Raw genomic sequence first — 19,271 nt, 5'->3', positions numbered from 1 at the left:
TCCCCTCTAAAATCGAGCACTGATTGTATTACCTTTCCACCGCGGCGACTGTTTTTTCTTTGACAAATGACGAGGAGTTCATTTTCAACTCTTTCAAAAAAATATCGGTAATATATAGGAAATAAATTGGCACGACTAATATTTTAAATGAATATAAAATAAAATTTTAATAAAAATCAATATGTATACACTGAGCTATTTTTATTATACACTTATTTATATAAATTGTATACATTTCCATATTGATTTTGTTTAAACCAGCTAACAAATAAATAATTAAATTTATCAACCAATCATATACCTACAAATTAATATCATACGATATCTGTGTATTATTTAGAATTAAAAGAGTGAAATCTATATAGATTTATTTTTAACGTCCACTGGACGGAAAAATGTCGTTTTCCAACGCTTGATCAATGAGAGCACCTTTTATCAAACCTGATGAATTTAGGTGTTACCACTTATATAATTATTACACTTTTTATAATTATTAATATTATTATCTAATATAAATTGTTTTGTGTTCTTTGAATTAATAATGTAAGTTGTATTATATATATATTTATATATTATTTTATTAGATTTTAAATGTTTGTATAAACTTCACCTGTTAATAAAGATAAATTAATTAAAATGAAAAAAATTAGTAAAAACGTGTATATTTTTTATAAATAAAAGTAGAAAATTTACATTAGTGGTTATAATGCCCTATATTTTAAAATATTATAAAATACTAGTTATCATGGTATATGTGAGATCATTGGCGTAGCCAGGATTCTTAAATGGGGGGGGGGCTAACTACTTTTTTGGATAAGTAAGGTAAGAGAGGATATGAGAATTCAGCATTACCCCCCCCTCACCATCTACCACCAAGTTTCTAAACGTAATTCAAGCATTTTAGTATAGTTTTAAAAATATTTATTAATATATAATTTATAATAATAATAATAATAATTTTAGTTTCAGTGTTCAGTCACTTGCTCTACTCTGACAGCTGCATCCTCTTAGGTGAATTTCTGGCAAATTCAGTTATTATTTCACTTTCATCGAATTGCTCTTTTTTATTTATATTAGCCATAACTAACCCATTCAGTCTGTTTTCCGACATGGTGCTTCTTAAAAAAATTTTTAAGCGATTAAATGCTGAAAACGTTCTTTCCGGAGTGAAAAAGGTAACTAGTAACGTGGCGAATAATTGTAAAAGTATTTTAATGTTAGGTCGAAGATTGGTGCGATGAGAGAGTGAATCAAGAGCAGAATTCGGTTTTGGAATAGTATTTTGACTCCATATGAACAGGTTAGCTCTGATTGTAGATGAGGTATCATCATGGAGATCTTGGACATATATTTTAGCAGCTTTTATAATATTTTTATCGTCATATATATTTAAATTGGCCGGAATAAGTCCTTCAAGTGGCATAACATCAATAAGCCTTTGATTAAAACGAGCATCCATTGATTCTATTAAATAGTCAAGATACATTATACATATAAACACGGCCCCCGGGGGGGGACTATAGCCCCCTTAGCCGCCCCCTTGGCTACGCCACTGTGTGAGATAATTACATAACTGAAATTGTTCACATCTACTATGGTTTTTGGAAGTATTTCAGTGTAGTTCTAAGAATATTTTTAAAATTATATTTTATTACTTTTGATAAATTCCATAATAATAGGATTATTAAAATAGGATCCAAATGATATTTAAGAAACTTAATTTTTTCGTTTTTCCAAATTGAACGAATATACGAGTAGAAAAAACTTAGAATATACAGTTGTGTGTAAAGCTACGTTAAAAATATACTTGTATGAATGTATAGCAAAGTTAGTACATATTAACATAAATTAAAAACAATACAACTACTCAGTTCGTGTTTATGACAGTATCGTAAATACAAGTTATAAGTAGGTACTTCATTGTTTATCTTTTTCTATTTTATTATTTCCACTGTTTACTCTTTTACCGCGAAGATAAAATTACCATACCGCGTTTGTGACTCAAAAAGGTGTAACCTATTATAAGTGTATTGGTTGTTATACATTTATAAGTTAATTGGAAAACTGCTGTAGATTGTTCTTTCACCGATAATATTGTAATATTTCCATTATTCGTCAAAACATCAGGCTTGTAAACAGTTGATAATTGCATACCTTATTATTCATTACATTGTAACTGAAATAAATCAATAACTATATAATTTTCATTTATAGATTATCTAAAAATTTATTTTCTCGTTTTATGTATAAAAATAACCCTTACACAATTATCCGTTTGTTTTCCACTTAACACACGGCAGATCATTTTTGTTTTTTTGATATTAAAATAATTTTACTGTATAATTGCTTTACAAATACATAATGCCATTTCCAATTGGTGTAGTTCAACCCGTATTTGTTGCACGGAATGTAGTCAACCAAGCATCGAGTTATGGCGTTACAGATTCAAAACTTAATGAGTTAGAAGTTTTCTCGAATTGCACTCTTGCTAATATAATACGTCAGTTATCAAGTATATCAAAACAAGCCGAAGGTATGTTCGGTAAACTTACTCGTGAAGCTCAATCGCTTTCCGTCCGTGCTAACTCGTTACAAATTAGATTAGACAGATTATCCATCAACACAAAACAATTAAATATTGATGATGATGAAGAAGGTAATTATTGCATCTATGTACATATTAATTGATTGGTAATAAAATAGACGATATTATAAAATAATGTACGCATGCAATCCCTACAGTACCTTTACAACTAATTCATGCGAGAAAGGATTTTAAAAGTGCCGTTATTTTCAACCACCAAATATTTTCAAGAGATACAATGCCGACGCAGTTGTTTGAAATGTATTCGAAATGTGATAAGCTTCCTCCTCTTTATAAACTCAATCATTACCGGTAATATTTATTAATCGACGATAAATAATTATTAAATTATCATAACGAAACAAAATAAACACACATATTATGGGGATATACAATAGGGAAGATGGTCAAGATTGTATGAAGTTTTACACGGATCCGAATTATTTTTTTGACTTGAAGAGATTAAGCACGCCAATAGACGTGGAACAATTTACTCGTGGCCGAGGAGAAAACGTAAGTTTAAGAGTATGTTTGAGCTCGTACCAAAACATTGTATATAATGTAGTTAAAATGTAAGATATAGTAAAAAAATAGACTATAAAATATAGACGTGTAATTGTATACATAATTTTACGAATAATAGTTTTGTCTTTCGTCGCATTGATATTTACATATTAAATCAATTTTTTCGTTGAACTCTGCAGCGTAATGGATCGCTGTCAGAAGGCTATGAATTTGGCCGACGTGCAAACAAGATTGTTAAACGACCGTACAGTACAAGAGAACGTCAAAAACGGCTTGCTGTTCAAAACGGAGAACATATTATGTCTGAAGACGATTACAGGGCATATCGTCGGGCGTACGCGTCGTGTAACGGTCCAACACGGTTAGACGATTATTGCCAATACACGGGCGAAACAACAAATCTATTCGGTACCGGAGGAACGGAGGTTGAGCAAACGCAACGCGGTGCGGATCGGCCGAGGATCAACAGGCAAGTGGAAGATTCTTAACCGTTGTCGGACGATGTACGATTTTAACCAGTGGCGTACACATAACTTTTGTATGGGGGGGGGGGGGGGATCAGTTGCAAACAAATTATTATGAAAGGAAAATTCCTAAACCTAAGTACCTGCACATTTAAATAATAAATAATAAAAGAATTGTCAAAATAATAATTTACAATAAATCCTTGCAATTTTTTTGGTTTCTTTATAATTTTCTTACATTAAGAACACTATTTTGTACGATTTTAAAAATACCTGTGGGGGGATCTGACCCCCCCATCCTCCCCTCGTATACGCCACTGATTTGAACGTAAAAATTACAATTTTCTTCTTCTATTTGTTTGCACTCAAGTGGTTCGAACGAAACGTCAGTCGACCAAACGGTTCGTGGTCACGGGCCGCATTCCAACCGGAAGAGATTACCTCCTCCGCCGCCTCCTCCGACCGTGAACGACTCGCGTTCAACCGAATCATTACCGTCGTTCACAGAGTCCGGTGGTTGTTCGTCGGCGAACGTTCCGCCTGCCCCGCCTTTACCGCCGCCGGTGCTCGATGCGCTCGCGATGTTCGCCAATAGATCGGTAAAACGATCGCTGTCGATACAAGTAAGCGGTGAAGTAAAACGCGAGTAGATTTTAAGCAATGCAATATTTTAGTAACGATAACGTTCGTGTAATTAGTCTGTTCCCAGTCACGTAACACATTTGGAACCGTCGGTGCCACCAGCCGTCCACTACGACGCGAGACAGCGGAACGACGAAACCATTGTCGATGCTGCAAACGATACGGCCACGAAAGTCGGGAGCGGAATCGCGGAAAAAACGCACGAAACGGATTTCTTCGATTTGCGTGTTGATCTGCTTAAAGCTATTAAAGACGGTGAGTGATAACCTCAGTCCCAGTGTCGCCTAAACAACAGGTTCTCATAATGTAGCCGTTGTCGCGTAGATCAGGCGCGGCTCCAAGGAGATGGGCATCGTGGCCATGCCCCCTCCCAGGATTCTCAAAAATTTAAATTTTTTAATAAATTTTTATCCTTGTGAACTGTAAAATCCCGATTATTTAATTAGATATCTACCTAACAATTTTATTTTGCCTAAAAAACCATATTATGACATTATTATGAGGTGTTTATCATAATATAGGAATGTAGTCGGACTCTGTGTCTCAGTGCTAATTTAGGGAAACAACTATTATCAGTTAATACTTAAAATGCCCCCCCCCAGGTAAGTCTCTGAAGCCGCACCTGGCGTAGATGGATGTTCCCAGTAACTTTGGATTTCAAAATTCTACTACACCGTGAAAATATAGTTTCAGCACCACTGGATGGTGTTTTACTTGCAATAATATTATATTAATGTGTTCAGTTGCACCGAAGTCTTAAAAATTTAATCGGGTGAAAAATATTTAAAAAGCCACAAAATCTAAATATCGGTCCCAATGGCATACCGAGAGTGGGCAAGGCCAGCAAAAGGCATGTGCGGGCTGTGCATTCACACAGGGTGGCAATATTTCAGGGACAGAAATATGACCGAGGTTATTCTCCAACTTTAAATTTAAAATTGTTCAAAGCATTATAAACAGACGAACAGAAAATATTAAAGATTTCACAAATGCCAATGCAAGAAAAGTGTTTCGATAATAGTTAGAAACACTATTTTTATAATACTAATAAAAAGGTTATATGAATATACTATGTAAATAAAATAAACATACTGTTAGTAACTTTTATTTCTATTTTTTTTATAATTATGAATATATAACTGAGATAATATACTCGACAAGTATTACTCATTCACGCGATACATATTAATTTTCCACCAAACATACCTAAATAAAAAAAAAACTAATTTCCCATTAATTGTTAAAATTATTTTTAAGTCTTCTCATAATGATTAAGATAGTTATAACTTGTCAAGTTACATTAGACCTGAATATTTATATAACTGTTGTGAAATCCCTAAATTATTTAGGCATGAAAAAAAAATAATAGTTGTATTAGGGTGGTATTTTTATAAATTGGTACAGAGCGACTAAATTTTTAATGCCTGCTCTGAGGGTGGGTAATGGTTTTTACCCAGAAAATAATGATGTTAGGCTTTAATTTTGTAATGATGCTTTCATACGGTTCGGTGCTACTGAACGATTTATTTTCAAAACGAATTTAATATGCGATCGAATAAATTGTGTTTAGGCGTTAAGCTGAGAAAAGTGAGCAGAGATAAACAAAAAGAAGAAGCATTCGATTCCGATTCATTCCGTTGTGTTGATTTGATATTGTCACGTCGCGTAGCTTTTGAGCATTCAGATTCGGATTCTTCGTCGAATAAAGGATATGACAGTGATAGCTGTGTTAAAGAAATGTGCTCGAATACATCGAACAACAAAAGTAACGAAACTCCCAGGAAGTCATGAATAAATTACGACTAAAAACGCATGCATTGATTTGATATTACATGTATATTTTGACGTTGGGGTATTGAGCTAATTATGTCCGTTAAATTAAGAAAAATATAATCAACATATAGTAATTTGAATGTATCATTATCATGTAAGTTTAAAGACATAATTAGTGGTTACATTAACTTTTCACTTGTTTCATTTATTCATATATATGGTAAATTTACTAAATACGTACTAATACACATATTACGCATATTAAATTGATTTATTGTTGAATTTGTTGAATTATAATTTATTAAAGATAGCAATCCATTTAAACAATACTACAAAGGTCCTCAATGACGCCTTAGTCTAAACAAATACTTAAAAATTAATTTTTAGCGGTATTTTGAGTTACCTATTCTATTACATATTTAGTTTATTATAAGACTTCATTTGCAAAGATTAATGTCATTTTATCAAGTTTTTTAGCACATAAAAAAATTGACAAATATTTATAAAAAAAATAACATATGTATACTTAGATCAGTTTCTTTAATTTTATTTTTATTTAATTATAAACGCTATGATGGTAGAATGATTAACCAATAAAATTGAAGTTTTTTATTTTTAATATATTATTTACTAATATACTAACAATTATCAAACTATCAAATTTCGCCTACGCCAAGGATACGCCTTTTGTTACGTATCTCTCGTGTTAATAAATCTAGATCTGGGGAAAAACAGTGACAGATACAATCGAACAACAGAAAATGAACATAATTAGAGGTATAGTCGGTGATCTTGGCTTACCGCCGATGATATAGTAGTGTTGGGAAGGACTAAAGAAGAAATTGTTCAAACAACTGAGAAACCTTAGTTTTAGCAGAACAAGACTTAATAAAAGGCGATGAGAGAAAAATAATCCGGATCATATATATATATAGGCCACGATTCAACCAAGAAACAAAAACTACCTATGAACGATGAAAATTACAGAAATTGTACAACAGACCAAATATCTAAGCGTTTATTAGGAATAAATGGCTAGAGTAGTTTGTTTCAGGGTTTAAAGTGGCAAAAAACGGCAAGGGGACTCTATCCATATGTCATTCTCAGCTTTCCGTGTATTCCCATTTAATTACTAGGTAATTAGGTAAATAGCTATATTTATTATAAGGTGTTATTATTGAACAATTTCCTCTACAAAACTTTTCATGTGCTGTTACCTTATAAATTATTGTTTTAAATAACAGATATTTAAATATATTTTAACAAAATAAATAATTTAATAAATTAAAAAAAGATATATATATATATATATATTATTATATAATTTATATTTAATATGAGTTATTTTTGTTTTTAGAACACTGTTTAAAACCTAGTGATGTCTGCTAAATTTCAAACCCGATTTTTCAACTGTTTTATTGTATAACTAACAGTTAAGCGTTTGAGTAAACTTTCAGAGAAACATTAAATGGGACGCTTTATAAGCGCCGTAAGAGGTAGGGGGACTATGTCCCTTTCCACTTTAAACCTTGAATACACCAGGAGAGCAGATGGACAACTATTAAAAAAAGTATTCATAGGAAAAATGTACAATAAGTTGAGAAGAATAATAAAATACAATTAAATGTATAATATAATAATAAATATTGAACATGTATAGTCAAAATACAAATAATTGATCAACGTTTAACACATTTTACATGATATAAATTAAATATTGTCTTAAAACAATAAATAAAAGATTTAGCAGAACGTAACCACATTAATGGTCACATTTTTTGTTCTAAAAAAAATGATCAAACAGGTGAATATGAAATAAGATCCGATAAGGAAATTAAAAATCTGTGTGGAGAAGAAGACATTAAACAGACACTTAAAGGCAGAAAAATGAGTTGGCCTGGACATGTAAGGAGATCGAATGGCACAAAGAAGGATGCGCTTAGCTGGAAACCAAAAGGCAAGAGACCAAAGAAAAGATGGATAGACAAGCCCAACCAGAATTTTAAGATACTTGGGGTTGATAACCCGGAAGAATTAGCAAATGATAAAGAGGAATGGAAGAGGCTGTGTGGAGCAGTGATGGGCCTTAGTGTTCTATAAAAAAACAACGGAAGAACCATATTAATTCTGGCAACATCACAGGCCATTATATAACTAAGCACTAATTATTAATATTATGATACCTGTCAGATGGAAAAAGAATATATTATTTTAATATTTTAATAGTTATTTCATTTCTTATTGATAAAATTAATCATTAAACACCATGATTAATGAACATTTAGATGTATCTTATATTATCTTTTATTTTTATTTATTGATAGTAACGCCCTTGAAGGCATAGAGTACAGTGGACTATTAGAACAGGAAATGTATTAATCAGTAGCATATTTGGATAGAAAAATATGAAATTTAAGTTTCCAAACATACATGTAAAAGATTATATCAATATTATACAACTGTGTACATGCTGTAAATGTATATGCAAACCTATGATAAATTTTTATTTAGACAAGTGAATACATTATACTGTAAAGTGTGCACTGCAACATTTTAATGCATCATTGTAACATTTTTGTCAGTAAAACAGTTGTGATGCTATAAATGACCAATAGAATTTGATTTATAATATTTAAGCAAACATATATAACTACATAAGCTGCTGGTTTAAATTAATATCAATTATATTATATTTTGTCGGAAAATAATATTAAATAGATTTTTTGAATACTAAAAAGTAAAAATAAAATTATCTCAAGGCACTAGACAAACATACTTTTTACACATAGGTACTGATATCATAATAATTTACAATTATGTATACAGGTGAGACAATGATTATATAGTTGGTTAATAGTATTAACTTAATACAATAGTAATATGTGTATAACTCTCAGTTAAGTTAAAATACTAAAAAAAATAGTATAATACAAAATATATATAATGAATAAATTAACAAGAAACGTACACATAAGTAGATTAAAAAAAAAAAAATAATAATAATAATAATAATAAAAATTGAAAGAAAATTGAATACCGATATTAATAAAATATCAGTAATATTTTCCCTTTAATAAAATATACAACTGCAGAAAAGGAAGAATTCATGTGTTAGTGTACTATTCGTCTTGCAAATCGAGTTCAACAGGTATAGACGTAGTAAAAGTCGGCGTCTCTAGTTCCTCGTGTTTCTTCATCTTAACGTTCTGTAACATGAGGTTCTAGCAAAAATCATATAATTTGAACAAATGGAAACTGTGGGGCGACCGGTAAAAGCTTAGTCCCAGTCCTCAAAATCATTATATGCCATATAGCACGATATATAATAATATCCGTAAAAACGTCCAAATATAAAATGTTCACGTAGAAACTGATGGCGTATCAAGAACTAAACGTTCAAGATTTAATGAACAAGGTAAAAATCAAACAATCTATGATGTTTATGAACTTGAAAACTTTCTCTTGGCTAATCACGATTATCTAAATTCTTTGATAAAGATCTGGAATCTCAAAAAAGTTATTTGTTGTATTCGAGAATATTGCCTTATTTTATTTTTATTTCTTGTATATTCCCTCAAAAATGTAAGTGTATTTCATCAGTGATTTTATGTTAACGTTTTCGTGGATATTTTAGGTTTGGACGGTTATATTTCACAATATTCTCCGACAGGGGACTAGGACTAGGACATCGGCCTGGCCGCTCGTTATTACAGACCTGTTGTTGTTTATAATGGTTGACGATGTCTTGATCGGCCGGACAACTCTGAGTGAATGCGTCAAGCTGGTACATGTGTAACATATAACGCCACAGATACCTCAGGTCGGTTGGCATTTGAAAGTCCATAAAATATTTACCTACAAAGGGAGTATAGACAACAAGCAATTAATAATACTGACCATACAGTATACATAAGATAGAATATTTAACTCATCGACCCTTGCAATCAGTCGGATTTAGCAGGAGTACAATGCACCAGGTGTCATTAAGACAGGTTTTGACCCAGTATAACAATATATTACAAACACAGAATGGCCAACGGCCGTTATACAACTCACCCGCTACTCTGATGTGTTGCAAACGGGGCATCAGCTCACAATCGAAGCAACACATTGTGTCACCAGTTAAAAACCGTGTGTTTTTCTTTTCCAAGTGTGAATTGATTTTACGCAAGTGAGATAAAAGACTGTTTATGCTCACATCGTCTTTTTTTAAAAGCATTAGCTTCAGTTTCTGTAAATTTTAATATATTACATGAAAATTAAGATACATATGAAATGTAAATTAAATATCCTAATTGAAAATAATTTTTTTCGTTAAATGATAATATTGTAACAAGCAACAGTCAATAGGGATTAAATAAAACTAAAATAGAAAATAAATGGTTTCAAATTTCTGGACGAAAACAATCTAACAAAGATGCAGACTGCAATGGAATTTCTGTTGGAATAAATATAGTTACAAAATATTGTAGACATAAATTAGTAAAATATAGGCAAATAAGAATTAAGTACTTGAATTTATAGTATCATAAATCGACAAAAAAGTTAAAATAAATTTGATATAGATAAAAGGTAATAAATATATATATTTTAACTTGGATTTTATTAATATTTTTATTTTAGATAAATAATATGCTTAGGAATATGGTTGCAAACTTAATACAAAATTCAAGGTACTTAATAAAAACTTTATAAATTTAATTAAATCGATGAGGGGCCGCAATTTTCGGGTCGTCCATAAAAGCTAGACAATATAATTAGGACGAAACGAATGTTAAATGACTATTAAATAAATTCACTCATATAAGCATAAAAGTACACAGAATGATTGCGTAATTAAAATATTATAAAAATTCGAAAAATTTTTTAAATGGAATTTAGTAAATCATCATTTTTAGGTTGAAAATACATACTTATTTTAATTACCTAAAATCAGATTTCCATTTTTAATTACGAGTTTGCAAAATTAAGAAATTTGATAGTTGTCTACAGTTAAGTTTCTGATACGTACAAGTAAAATGTATGTCAATGATAATGTTATTTACAGAAAAAAAAATTTACCAACTACGCTAGAATTTAAAAAAATAAAATACTTATGCAGTGAAACTATAAAATACAAAGTCTTAAAAATAATATACCTAAAGTCAATACTTGTTATAATTTATTACAATTATATAAAATTATATTTCGAATAAATTTTTTTTTTTTTTAATTAAAAAAATTTCATATTAAAGTGATATGTTTTGTTGCACAACTCGTCAAAAGAACTAACCTATTGATGATAGATTAATTAAACTATACCGGAAAAATGCTACCAAATAATAACTATTTAACTATAAAACCTTACAAAAGCACGTAAGCAGTGCCGTAGTTAGCGGATAGGCAATTTAGACAATTTCCTAGGGCCTCACACTTACTCGGGGGCCCACAATTTGTTGATTTAGAATAGTTAGATATTTTTAGGTGTAAAGGATTTTACTGCTTTTGCCTAGGGCCTCACAAAAGCGTGCGACGACACTGCACGTAAGAAAAATATTAATATAATCTTATAATGTATTTATAGATAAAAAGTAATATTAATATTATGTCTAACGTGTAAATAATCAGAAATATATATTGTGATGTAGTTAAATAAAATAAATTTCATGAAATTACCTTTAATGAATAAAAAATTTATTTTATAATGAGGCCTATAAAGGGGAAGTATTTGAACAAGTTGAAATATCACAAAGATATTTAGGTCGAATCTCATTTTTTAAACATCATAGTTCTCTCTCTTTTTCTCTGTATAGTGTACACACGCATACGTTTACATGCACGCACATATACTAACTAACAATAATACGTAGGTTCATGTGTTGAAATGAGCGAATGAATAATATAAAATGAATGTCGTTTTGAAATAAATCGAGGGCTGTAGTTTAAGTAAGTTGTACAGACATTCTAGATAATTGACGTTCAAAGAGCGAAAACAAACTTCACAACAGTCAACAGGTTGTGAGGAAATAGTATTTCCTCAACTATAAACCAATGATAGACTCGGCGCGTGAGAGTGAGAGAGAAGGTGATAAGAACTTTATTGACTGTAAAATTCGCTGAATAACATATATTATATATAATATGTCGACTGCTTTCCGTACAAGGAATACTTGCACATGTCATGCACGTTAGACAAACAAGGTTTTTTCTTTGAACAAAAAGAAATAACACTACATTTCTTGTAAATATTACACACACCGTGGATTCATAACTGAGGGTCGCAATAGCAGATGTTCATTTATCTAAAACATTTTATATTAGTAGGAACGTGTTAAAATATATAAAAAGGTCAAAAAATTATATATATATAATACATATTACATATACGATGTATATAAATGTAAATGGTTAGTTTTAAAAATTATACATTTGGTATTTATAAATATGTTACATCTGCGTTTTCAAAACATTCGATGATGTTATACTTTTCAGACGAGATTAATCTGCATGCCAAATTCACAATTCAATTAATTTATCAAATAATACAGTAGTTGATAGTTATCTCAAATAATGTGTATAAAATACTATCAAGAACTATTTTAGAAAACTTGTCGTTTATAATTTTTTTTGTAGCAATTATTACCATTATAAATATTATTCTTCACACCTATTAAAATGCCTAGGTGTATAGATTTTTTTTTTTTTTAAAATATAACGTTAACACATAAATTAGGTGTGATTCATGATTATCGAATATATTTTGAAAGCATTTTCACAACATGCAAAATAAAATAACATCTTATCGCAAAAGCTATATTATAATACAAATATTGTGTATTATCCAAGGATAGGTGGCTCAATGTCCACATAAAATAAGATTTACGAAGCACGTGGAATTACAATTCAGTGATACATGCATTATGCGTATGAGGAGAAACCAGACAAACAAGTTTTTTTTTACAGCATGAGTCAATTCTTAGCTTCTGAATGAATAACAAATGATACGAAATGGAAAGTAAATTGATTAGTGTTTATCAGTAACACAGTGAATCAAGCTATAACTCAAGATCAAGTATACTGTAAAACATACACTGTACAAGTTTTCAATTAGAGTAGCCACTTCTTTATCCTGCACAAATAGATTGTATCCACCCGGTATGTTTTTCATGATATGTCTTTCGATTTTTTCGTTTTCCAAAACTGCCATTCCGTTGTCTATTAAAATAGGTGGAGGATTTGCATCAAAGTTACTCCTAAAAAACCAAAAAAAATCGTAATATATAATAAAAACTAATAATAGAATAAATTATGCTATTATATATAGAGGACCAAGAGAACAATCACATTTGAATTAAGATAGTTTTAGATTTTTCAAACAATTTTCGAAACCATAATAAATTAACAGTAATATAAATTAAATTTAACAAAAAGTAATCCTACATAGAGGTGGCTATTTTACTAACATTCAATATATTTTATCGATTAAATTAACAACTATTATAGGACTAGTATAACTATTTTTACCAAACACAGTAGGTAACTTTTAATACTTATTATGATTATGATGAATTAAGGGATAGTGCATACATTAATGAATATTTCCAAATGCTAAATATTTTAGATTTTAGATATTTCAATAAAATTAATTATTCGACTAATAAATACAAATACTTGTAAGTTTTGTAAATTATGTGTAATACACAATAAATATATATAGGATTATAATTTGATAAATAAAAAAGTTTTTATGCTAAATTAAATGTTGAATACGTCAAAAAATAAATACTGAGTTGTATTAAGATTATGGAGAGCGCATTTACTTACGAAAACTAAATTTCAATTATTTTTTCTTTTCATAAAAAACACGAGTTATTTATTATGAAATAAATCCGTCAAATAATAAAGGATATTTACTATTAATTTTATATTAGTATAATAAAAATAACTATCGAAAAGCAATAATAATATTATATTTCACTAAGGTATATAAACAGTGAATATGCCAAATATTACAATTATCAATCATAAATGTTTTAAACATTTAAAATTCGTATAGAATAATAACTATTTGTAAGTTATAATAAATTAAATTACCTAAAATCTGGAGGAGGTTTTTGCATATCAACTGTGGTCACTTTAAGACTGATGGTTTTCAGCTCAGCCAGTAGATATAGGTCCATAAAATATTCTTGACAAAACAGACATGCTCCTTTTCGGCGACCGTCAATTGTTGAAGCCTGGAAAATGTAACAATATTTATTTATTGAGTCTTGTAAATATTTCGTCTCACTAACCCTGATCTTATATTAATTTAAATTGTGTACATTTACCAAACCAGATTATTATACAATTTCAATGATTAAAATAAATAATAGGGCAGACTTAATATTATAACTTTAAAAAAGATTAGGTAGCTATTGAAAAAAATTTAACAAATAGAACTAAAATATACTATAAATAAAAATAAAATCATTTAAATAAATAACACAATTATTTTAATAAGGATTGAAAGTTGTATATGAAATCAGAATAATTAAATAAATCTAAAGAATATTAATTTTGTTTATTATTGAAACAAATATGACTCAATTAAACTTTTATATGTAAGAATTTTTATTGTAACGTATTAGTCATAAGTCATAAATTATAACTGTTATGAAATTATTGAAACTCACAATCTACTGCAGAAATGTATTTGTATAATTAAAGTTGTCAAAATACCCTAGTATAGGTAAAATAATAAATAATTGAAAATGTTACTTAATTAAAAGTAGTGCCTTTAAAAATTTATTGATATTGCACAATTTACGATGCATGTTGTACACTAGAATTTAATTGTACACCAAATGTAATTTAAAATATAAATAAATATTAAAATTGGATTAAATGAAAAATTAATATTTTATAATTATTATAAATTTGTAATTATTTTATAGTTTTAAGTATAATATGGCAATCATGACTTTTTACTTATGAGTAATAAATTACAAATACCATTTGTTTTTTGTGCACTTTAGATAGTAAATAATGACTATGCAATATAAACAAGCATTGTTTGTAATGATTTAAATGATGAGTTGAAATATTAAATTATTTTAATATATAGGTATATATATACATACATACATACATACATATATATTACGTACTACACAATATACATAACAGCTGTTGAGTTTTATTCGTAAAATAACCACATAAATACTGCATTGAACCTTAACGTCTTCAACTATACTATATCAATAGTTGCTACAAGATAATTAACCATTCAATCCAAATAGGATATATTTCTAATACTTATAATGGGATAGTTTTGTTTTATTATCCAATTAGAATTCACCGAGGAAAAACATCAACAAATAATAAATACCAATTTAATTTATTTATGCACTTCTACCTGACGTATATTATTATATCTACAAGAACCGTATATTAAAATACAAAATAATAATATTATGTATTATATTATAATTTTATAACAGTACCTAATTGATTGTCATTATAGAAAATAATTGTCTGATATTTCATTATTACTATTATATTCGAGACACTAGCAGTCTTATAGTACGATCAGGTTGTTAAAAATAATTATAAAACTATACATATACTTAACATATATTCTTGATGTTTGAAACGGCGTAATACTTTTTACTTCATGCGTAATCCACATAAATTAGGAACGTTACCCACCAAGAATAAGTTAACCATGAATTTTTAAAAACAAAAATGTTTGACTAAACGTTAAGCTACACTTTTTCTATATACTCAGCAAAGGGTCATGACCTAAGGAAAGAAGGTTAGATAAGGTTAAACACATAATAATGAAAGTGACAGTTTTAAAAAATAAAAATAAAATAAGATCATTAAGATACTAGGAGACAAACTACTTTCACAATTTCCTTACACATCCAGAACTGGTTTTTTTTCAAACTAGTTATCTGAGCTTATATTATTGCACGCGCATATATTTCCGTGGAGATACTATACAACTATGTGGAGTTGAGCAATGTTTTGAATCATAAGAACCGCAGGGCAATATATAATAAAAATTCAATAACAAAAAATGTAAAAGCGGAAATATATTTAAAAACGAATTTCGGTATAGACAATTGAGTAATGATATGACCTATCTCAAATCTCAACTCAGGAAAAAATAATTAATTATTTATGAAAATTACATTTTTAAAACTTAAACGTGATTACATAATATAAAACAATTCATCCGTATGAGCTATATGGTATGAACCGTTAGCTCATTAAGTGTAACTTATGCACGATTTTTTAACAGAATTAAAAATAATATTGTTTAAGAAGACTCCACACCCACATGTTTTGTTTCTGTCTGATATACGTACAACATAGTAAGTTTACGTTCAGTAGTTCAAATGTAGTTGAGTAAGCTTTAATATTACAGTAAACTGACCTATAATCAAAATTTAAGGGAAGAACATTATCAGTGTTTTGTTGTTCGGGTTTTTTTCGATATTTTAATGTTCAAGCATGTTATGAGTATGTAAAATATAACAATTAAAAAACATTACAACTCGATAAAAATTAAAATATCGGAAAAATCCATCCAACAAAACACAGAAAATGTTCTTCCCTTAAAGTTTGTTTATAGGTCAGTTTACTGTAATATTAAAGCTAACATTACTACATTTGAATCACTGAACACAAATTTGCTATATTATACATATGTCAGACGGAGACAACACATGAGGGTGTGACGTCCTCTTAATACTTGTACAGTAATTTGTTTGAATCAGTGGCGTAGCTGGGGGGGAGCTGCCGCCACCCCCTCCCCGAAATGTTAAGAATATTATATAAATGGTCTATGAAAATCGCTGAAAAAGTAAAAATATTTAAATATTTACATTTTAGTACTAACACTTTACAGCTATCTGTGGTAGTAGGTATTTAATGCATATACTATTGTGCATCTGTCGTGAATCGCGAATTCAACTTCAGATTTAAGACTTGTCTGACTCGTATTATTATCTATTCATAGATATTGAATTTTCAGAAGATCGAATATTTAGTACATTTGTTAACACCGGAAAAGCTTTAAGGTTAAAAAATAATTAAATAGGTATTGTTAATTAATTTTATTCATTATATTATATCCATGTTTATTAATTAGGGGTTTGTTTTATTATATAAAATGTTGGTCTATTATATTATGTCCTATTAAAAAAAAAAATTCATTGCTATTTTCATTATTATTTTTTTTTTTAATAAGTAATACGTGTAAAATAATTTATTTTATAATATTATAAAATATAATATCCAAAGTATTTAAAGTATACAAGAGTATTATTAAATCAATATATGTTAAGGGTTATAGGAACCAAAATCTAAAATATAACTTTAGCATCCACATATTCAACTTATGGAAGAACTTATCTAAACCACCGCTGTGTAAAAATTGATCAAAATTTATTGAAAATTTTTTCAATGATGAGTTGATTTAAAATCAATAGGTACTCATTGATTTAGGACTGATTTCTAGTCCATAAATAGAAAACAAATAAACGATGGCAACACCTTATAAATCCGTACATGACCATGGGTCATACTTGTATGTGAGAGAAAGCAAAACACTGAACAGTATTGTATGACAAGGAGAAAGCAAAATGGGTGCCACGACCCGAACCTAGAACAATATAGGGCTCAGTAAATAACGTATACGAGTGACGAATATTAAAATATGTTTACAACAGAAAGTACTGAATTCTGTCATTATAAGTTTGATAAATAAACTATGTCAACAATGTAAGATATAGATAAGTCAAATGGAAAATAGACTGGTTATTTGATGAGACGAGAAGAAGACCGAAAAAGAGATGGTTGGTACGATTGAGAATGATATGAGGGCTGTTGGTGTGTGCAAAGGGGATGTAGAAAATCGAGACGAGTAGAGGTTAAGGACAAGGGTGGCTGACTCCAAATAGTTGGGAGAAAGGCGAAGGAGAAGAAGAAATGGAAAATAGACAAATTGATTATGATAAAACAAATTGTGTCATAAACACATAACTATTTAATTCGAAATAAGATGATGAAATGAGATATGTTAAGGTAGGAATTTGATTTTTAAAAGGTAAATAACAAAAATAATGAAACTCTTAAATTAGGTAAAATCGAAAGATAGGAGAATGATATTCGTATTTCTGTATTGATATTTTAAACTGGAAACCGATAAGTCATTGCTTTGGAAAAAAATGATTTTAAATTAAAAAAGCGAATTCGTTTATATTTTTAAAAAATATTTAATATAAAGGTAGTTGAAACAAAATTATCAATAAATTAATTTTCTAACATTTATACAGAAAGAAAAAAAGCATTTAAAATTTGAGAAAATCTAAAATTTTAAGTGCCTACAAACAGCACACATTTTAGAATATTCGAAACTATAAAATGTCTTTAAAATGTTAATATAAGTAATCATCCAAGGGTTTTTAATAGCGATTAATATTTATGGGATAACAACTAAATAGGGTATTTCGTTGAATGGAAATTTGTTGAATTATTAAAATTTTATTTTGCATGGCTTATAAAACATTTTTACGTCTCACCAGTTCATTTTTTTTTTATTTTATTTATTTTTTTTTTTTTTGCGAGGTACAAAGAAAATCTAATGAACATTTTCTATCTAATTATCAAGCTTAAAGTATATGATATTGTAAAAATACTTGGTGTATTGACACAATTAAATTAATAAATAAGAAAAAGCTTTACGTAAGTATAAAAATTAAAAATGTATGAATTTATAACTACAATATGAAGTGGGTTATTATCGTTTTAAATCCAAATTTAATATTCAAATGATGGTACATTTTTTTTAATTTATCGGTAAGAGATATAATCAGATATATCAGTATGAAGAACTTAGCATTACATTTTCAAGATTTTTGTCAAATAAAATTATTTAATCGATATTTTAGAAAAAAAATAATAAAACATAACACATACAATTATCTATAAACAGCACAAATAAAATAAAATAAAATAATTTGAAAATTACAATATCTACAACGAACTGTGATATATGCATTTAATGAACATTTAATTTTTTTTTTAAATATAAAATACCTATAGAAATATATAATATGTTATGATTTTTTTTTTTTTAAAAATACAGATATAATTTTATAAAACTGTTGATAAGACACACATATGTAAATATACACAAAATAGGAATGTGTAATTATCAAACTATCTTTATATTATTTTACCAACTAGTTATTAACTAATTTAATTAAAGGAGTATACTCAATTTAAATAAGTGTTTTGAACTAAAAGAAAAA

General features: G+C 28.6%; 2 protein-coding genes across 3 annotated transcripts in view; one reads left to right on the top strand and one right to left on the bottom strand.

The window, feature by feature from the left end:
- Positions 1-2,140: 2,140 nt before the first annotated feature.
- LOC112692307 (wiskott-Aldrich syndrome protein family member 3-like) lies at positions 2,141-6,090 on the top strand. Its single transcript, XM_025566934.1, has 7 exons — positions 2,141-2,656; positions 2,743-2,896; positions 2,983-3,097; positions 3,289-3,578; positions 3,944-4,196; positions 4,272-4,470; positions 5,786-6,090. The coding sequence occupies exons 1-7, from the start codon at positions 2,362-2,364 to the stop codon at positions 6,004-6,006; spliced, it is 1,527 nt and encodes a 508-aa protein (XP_025422719.1). The 5' UTR covers positions 2,141-2,361; the 3' UTR covers positions 6,007-6,090.
- A 2,936-nt stretch (positions 6,091-9,026) lies between these two features.
- The window catches only part of LOC112692282 (chloride intracellular channel exc-4), a 17,271-nt gene continuing 7,026 nt past the window's right edge, over positions 9,027-19,271 (bottom strand). Inside the window, exons 2-6 of one of the 2 annotated variants that reach the window (XM_025566905.1) lie at positions 14,062-14,204; positions 13,058-13,220; positions 10,045-10,219; positions 9,704-9,843; positions 9,027-9,209 (exon numbers count right to left, since the gene is read on the bottom strand). In XM_025566905.1, coding sequence (XP_025422690.1) covers positions 9,108-9,209; positions 9,704-9,843; positions 10,045-10,219; positions 13,058-13,220; positions 14,062-14,204 — 723 coding nt within the window. In that variant the 3' untranslated portion in view covers positions 9,027-9,107. The remainder of the gene's footprint in view (positions 9,210-9,703; positions 9,844-10,044; positions 10,220-13,057; positions 13,221-14,061; positions 14,205-19,271) is intronic. The other variant, XM_025566906.1, reaches the window with a different exon arrangement.

The sequence above is a fragment of the Sipha flava genome, unplaced genomic scaffold, assembly GCF_003268045.1.
Source record: "Sipha flava isolate LNK unplaced genomic scaffold, YSA_version1 72_pilon_pilon, whole genome shotgun sequence".
In the NCBI taxonomy this organism is placed as follows: Eukaryota; Metazoa; Arthropoda; class Insecta; order Hemiptera; family Aphididae; genus Sipha; species Sipha flava.
This window is presented reverse-complemented; position numbering and strand designations above follow the sequence as displayed.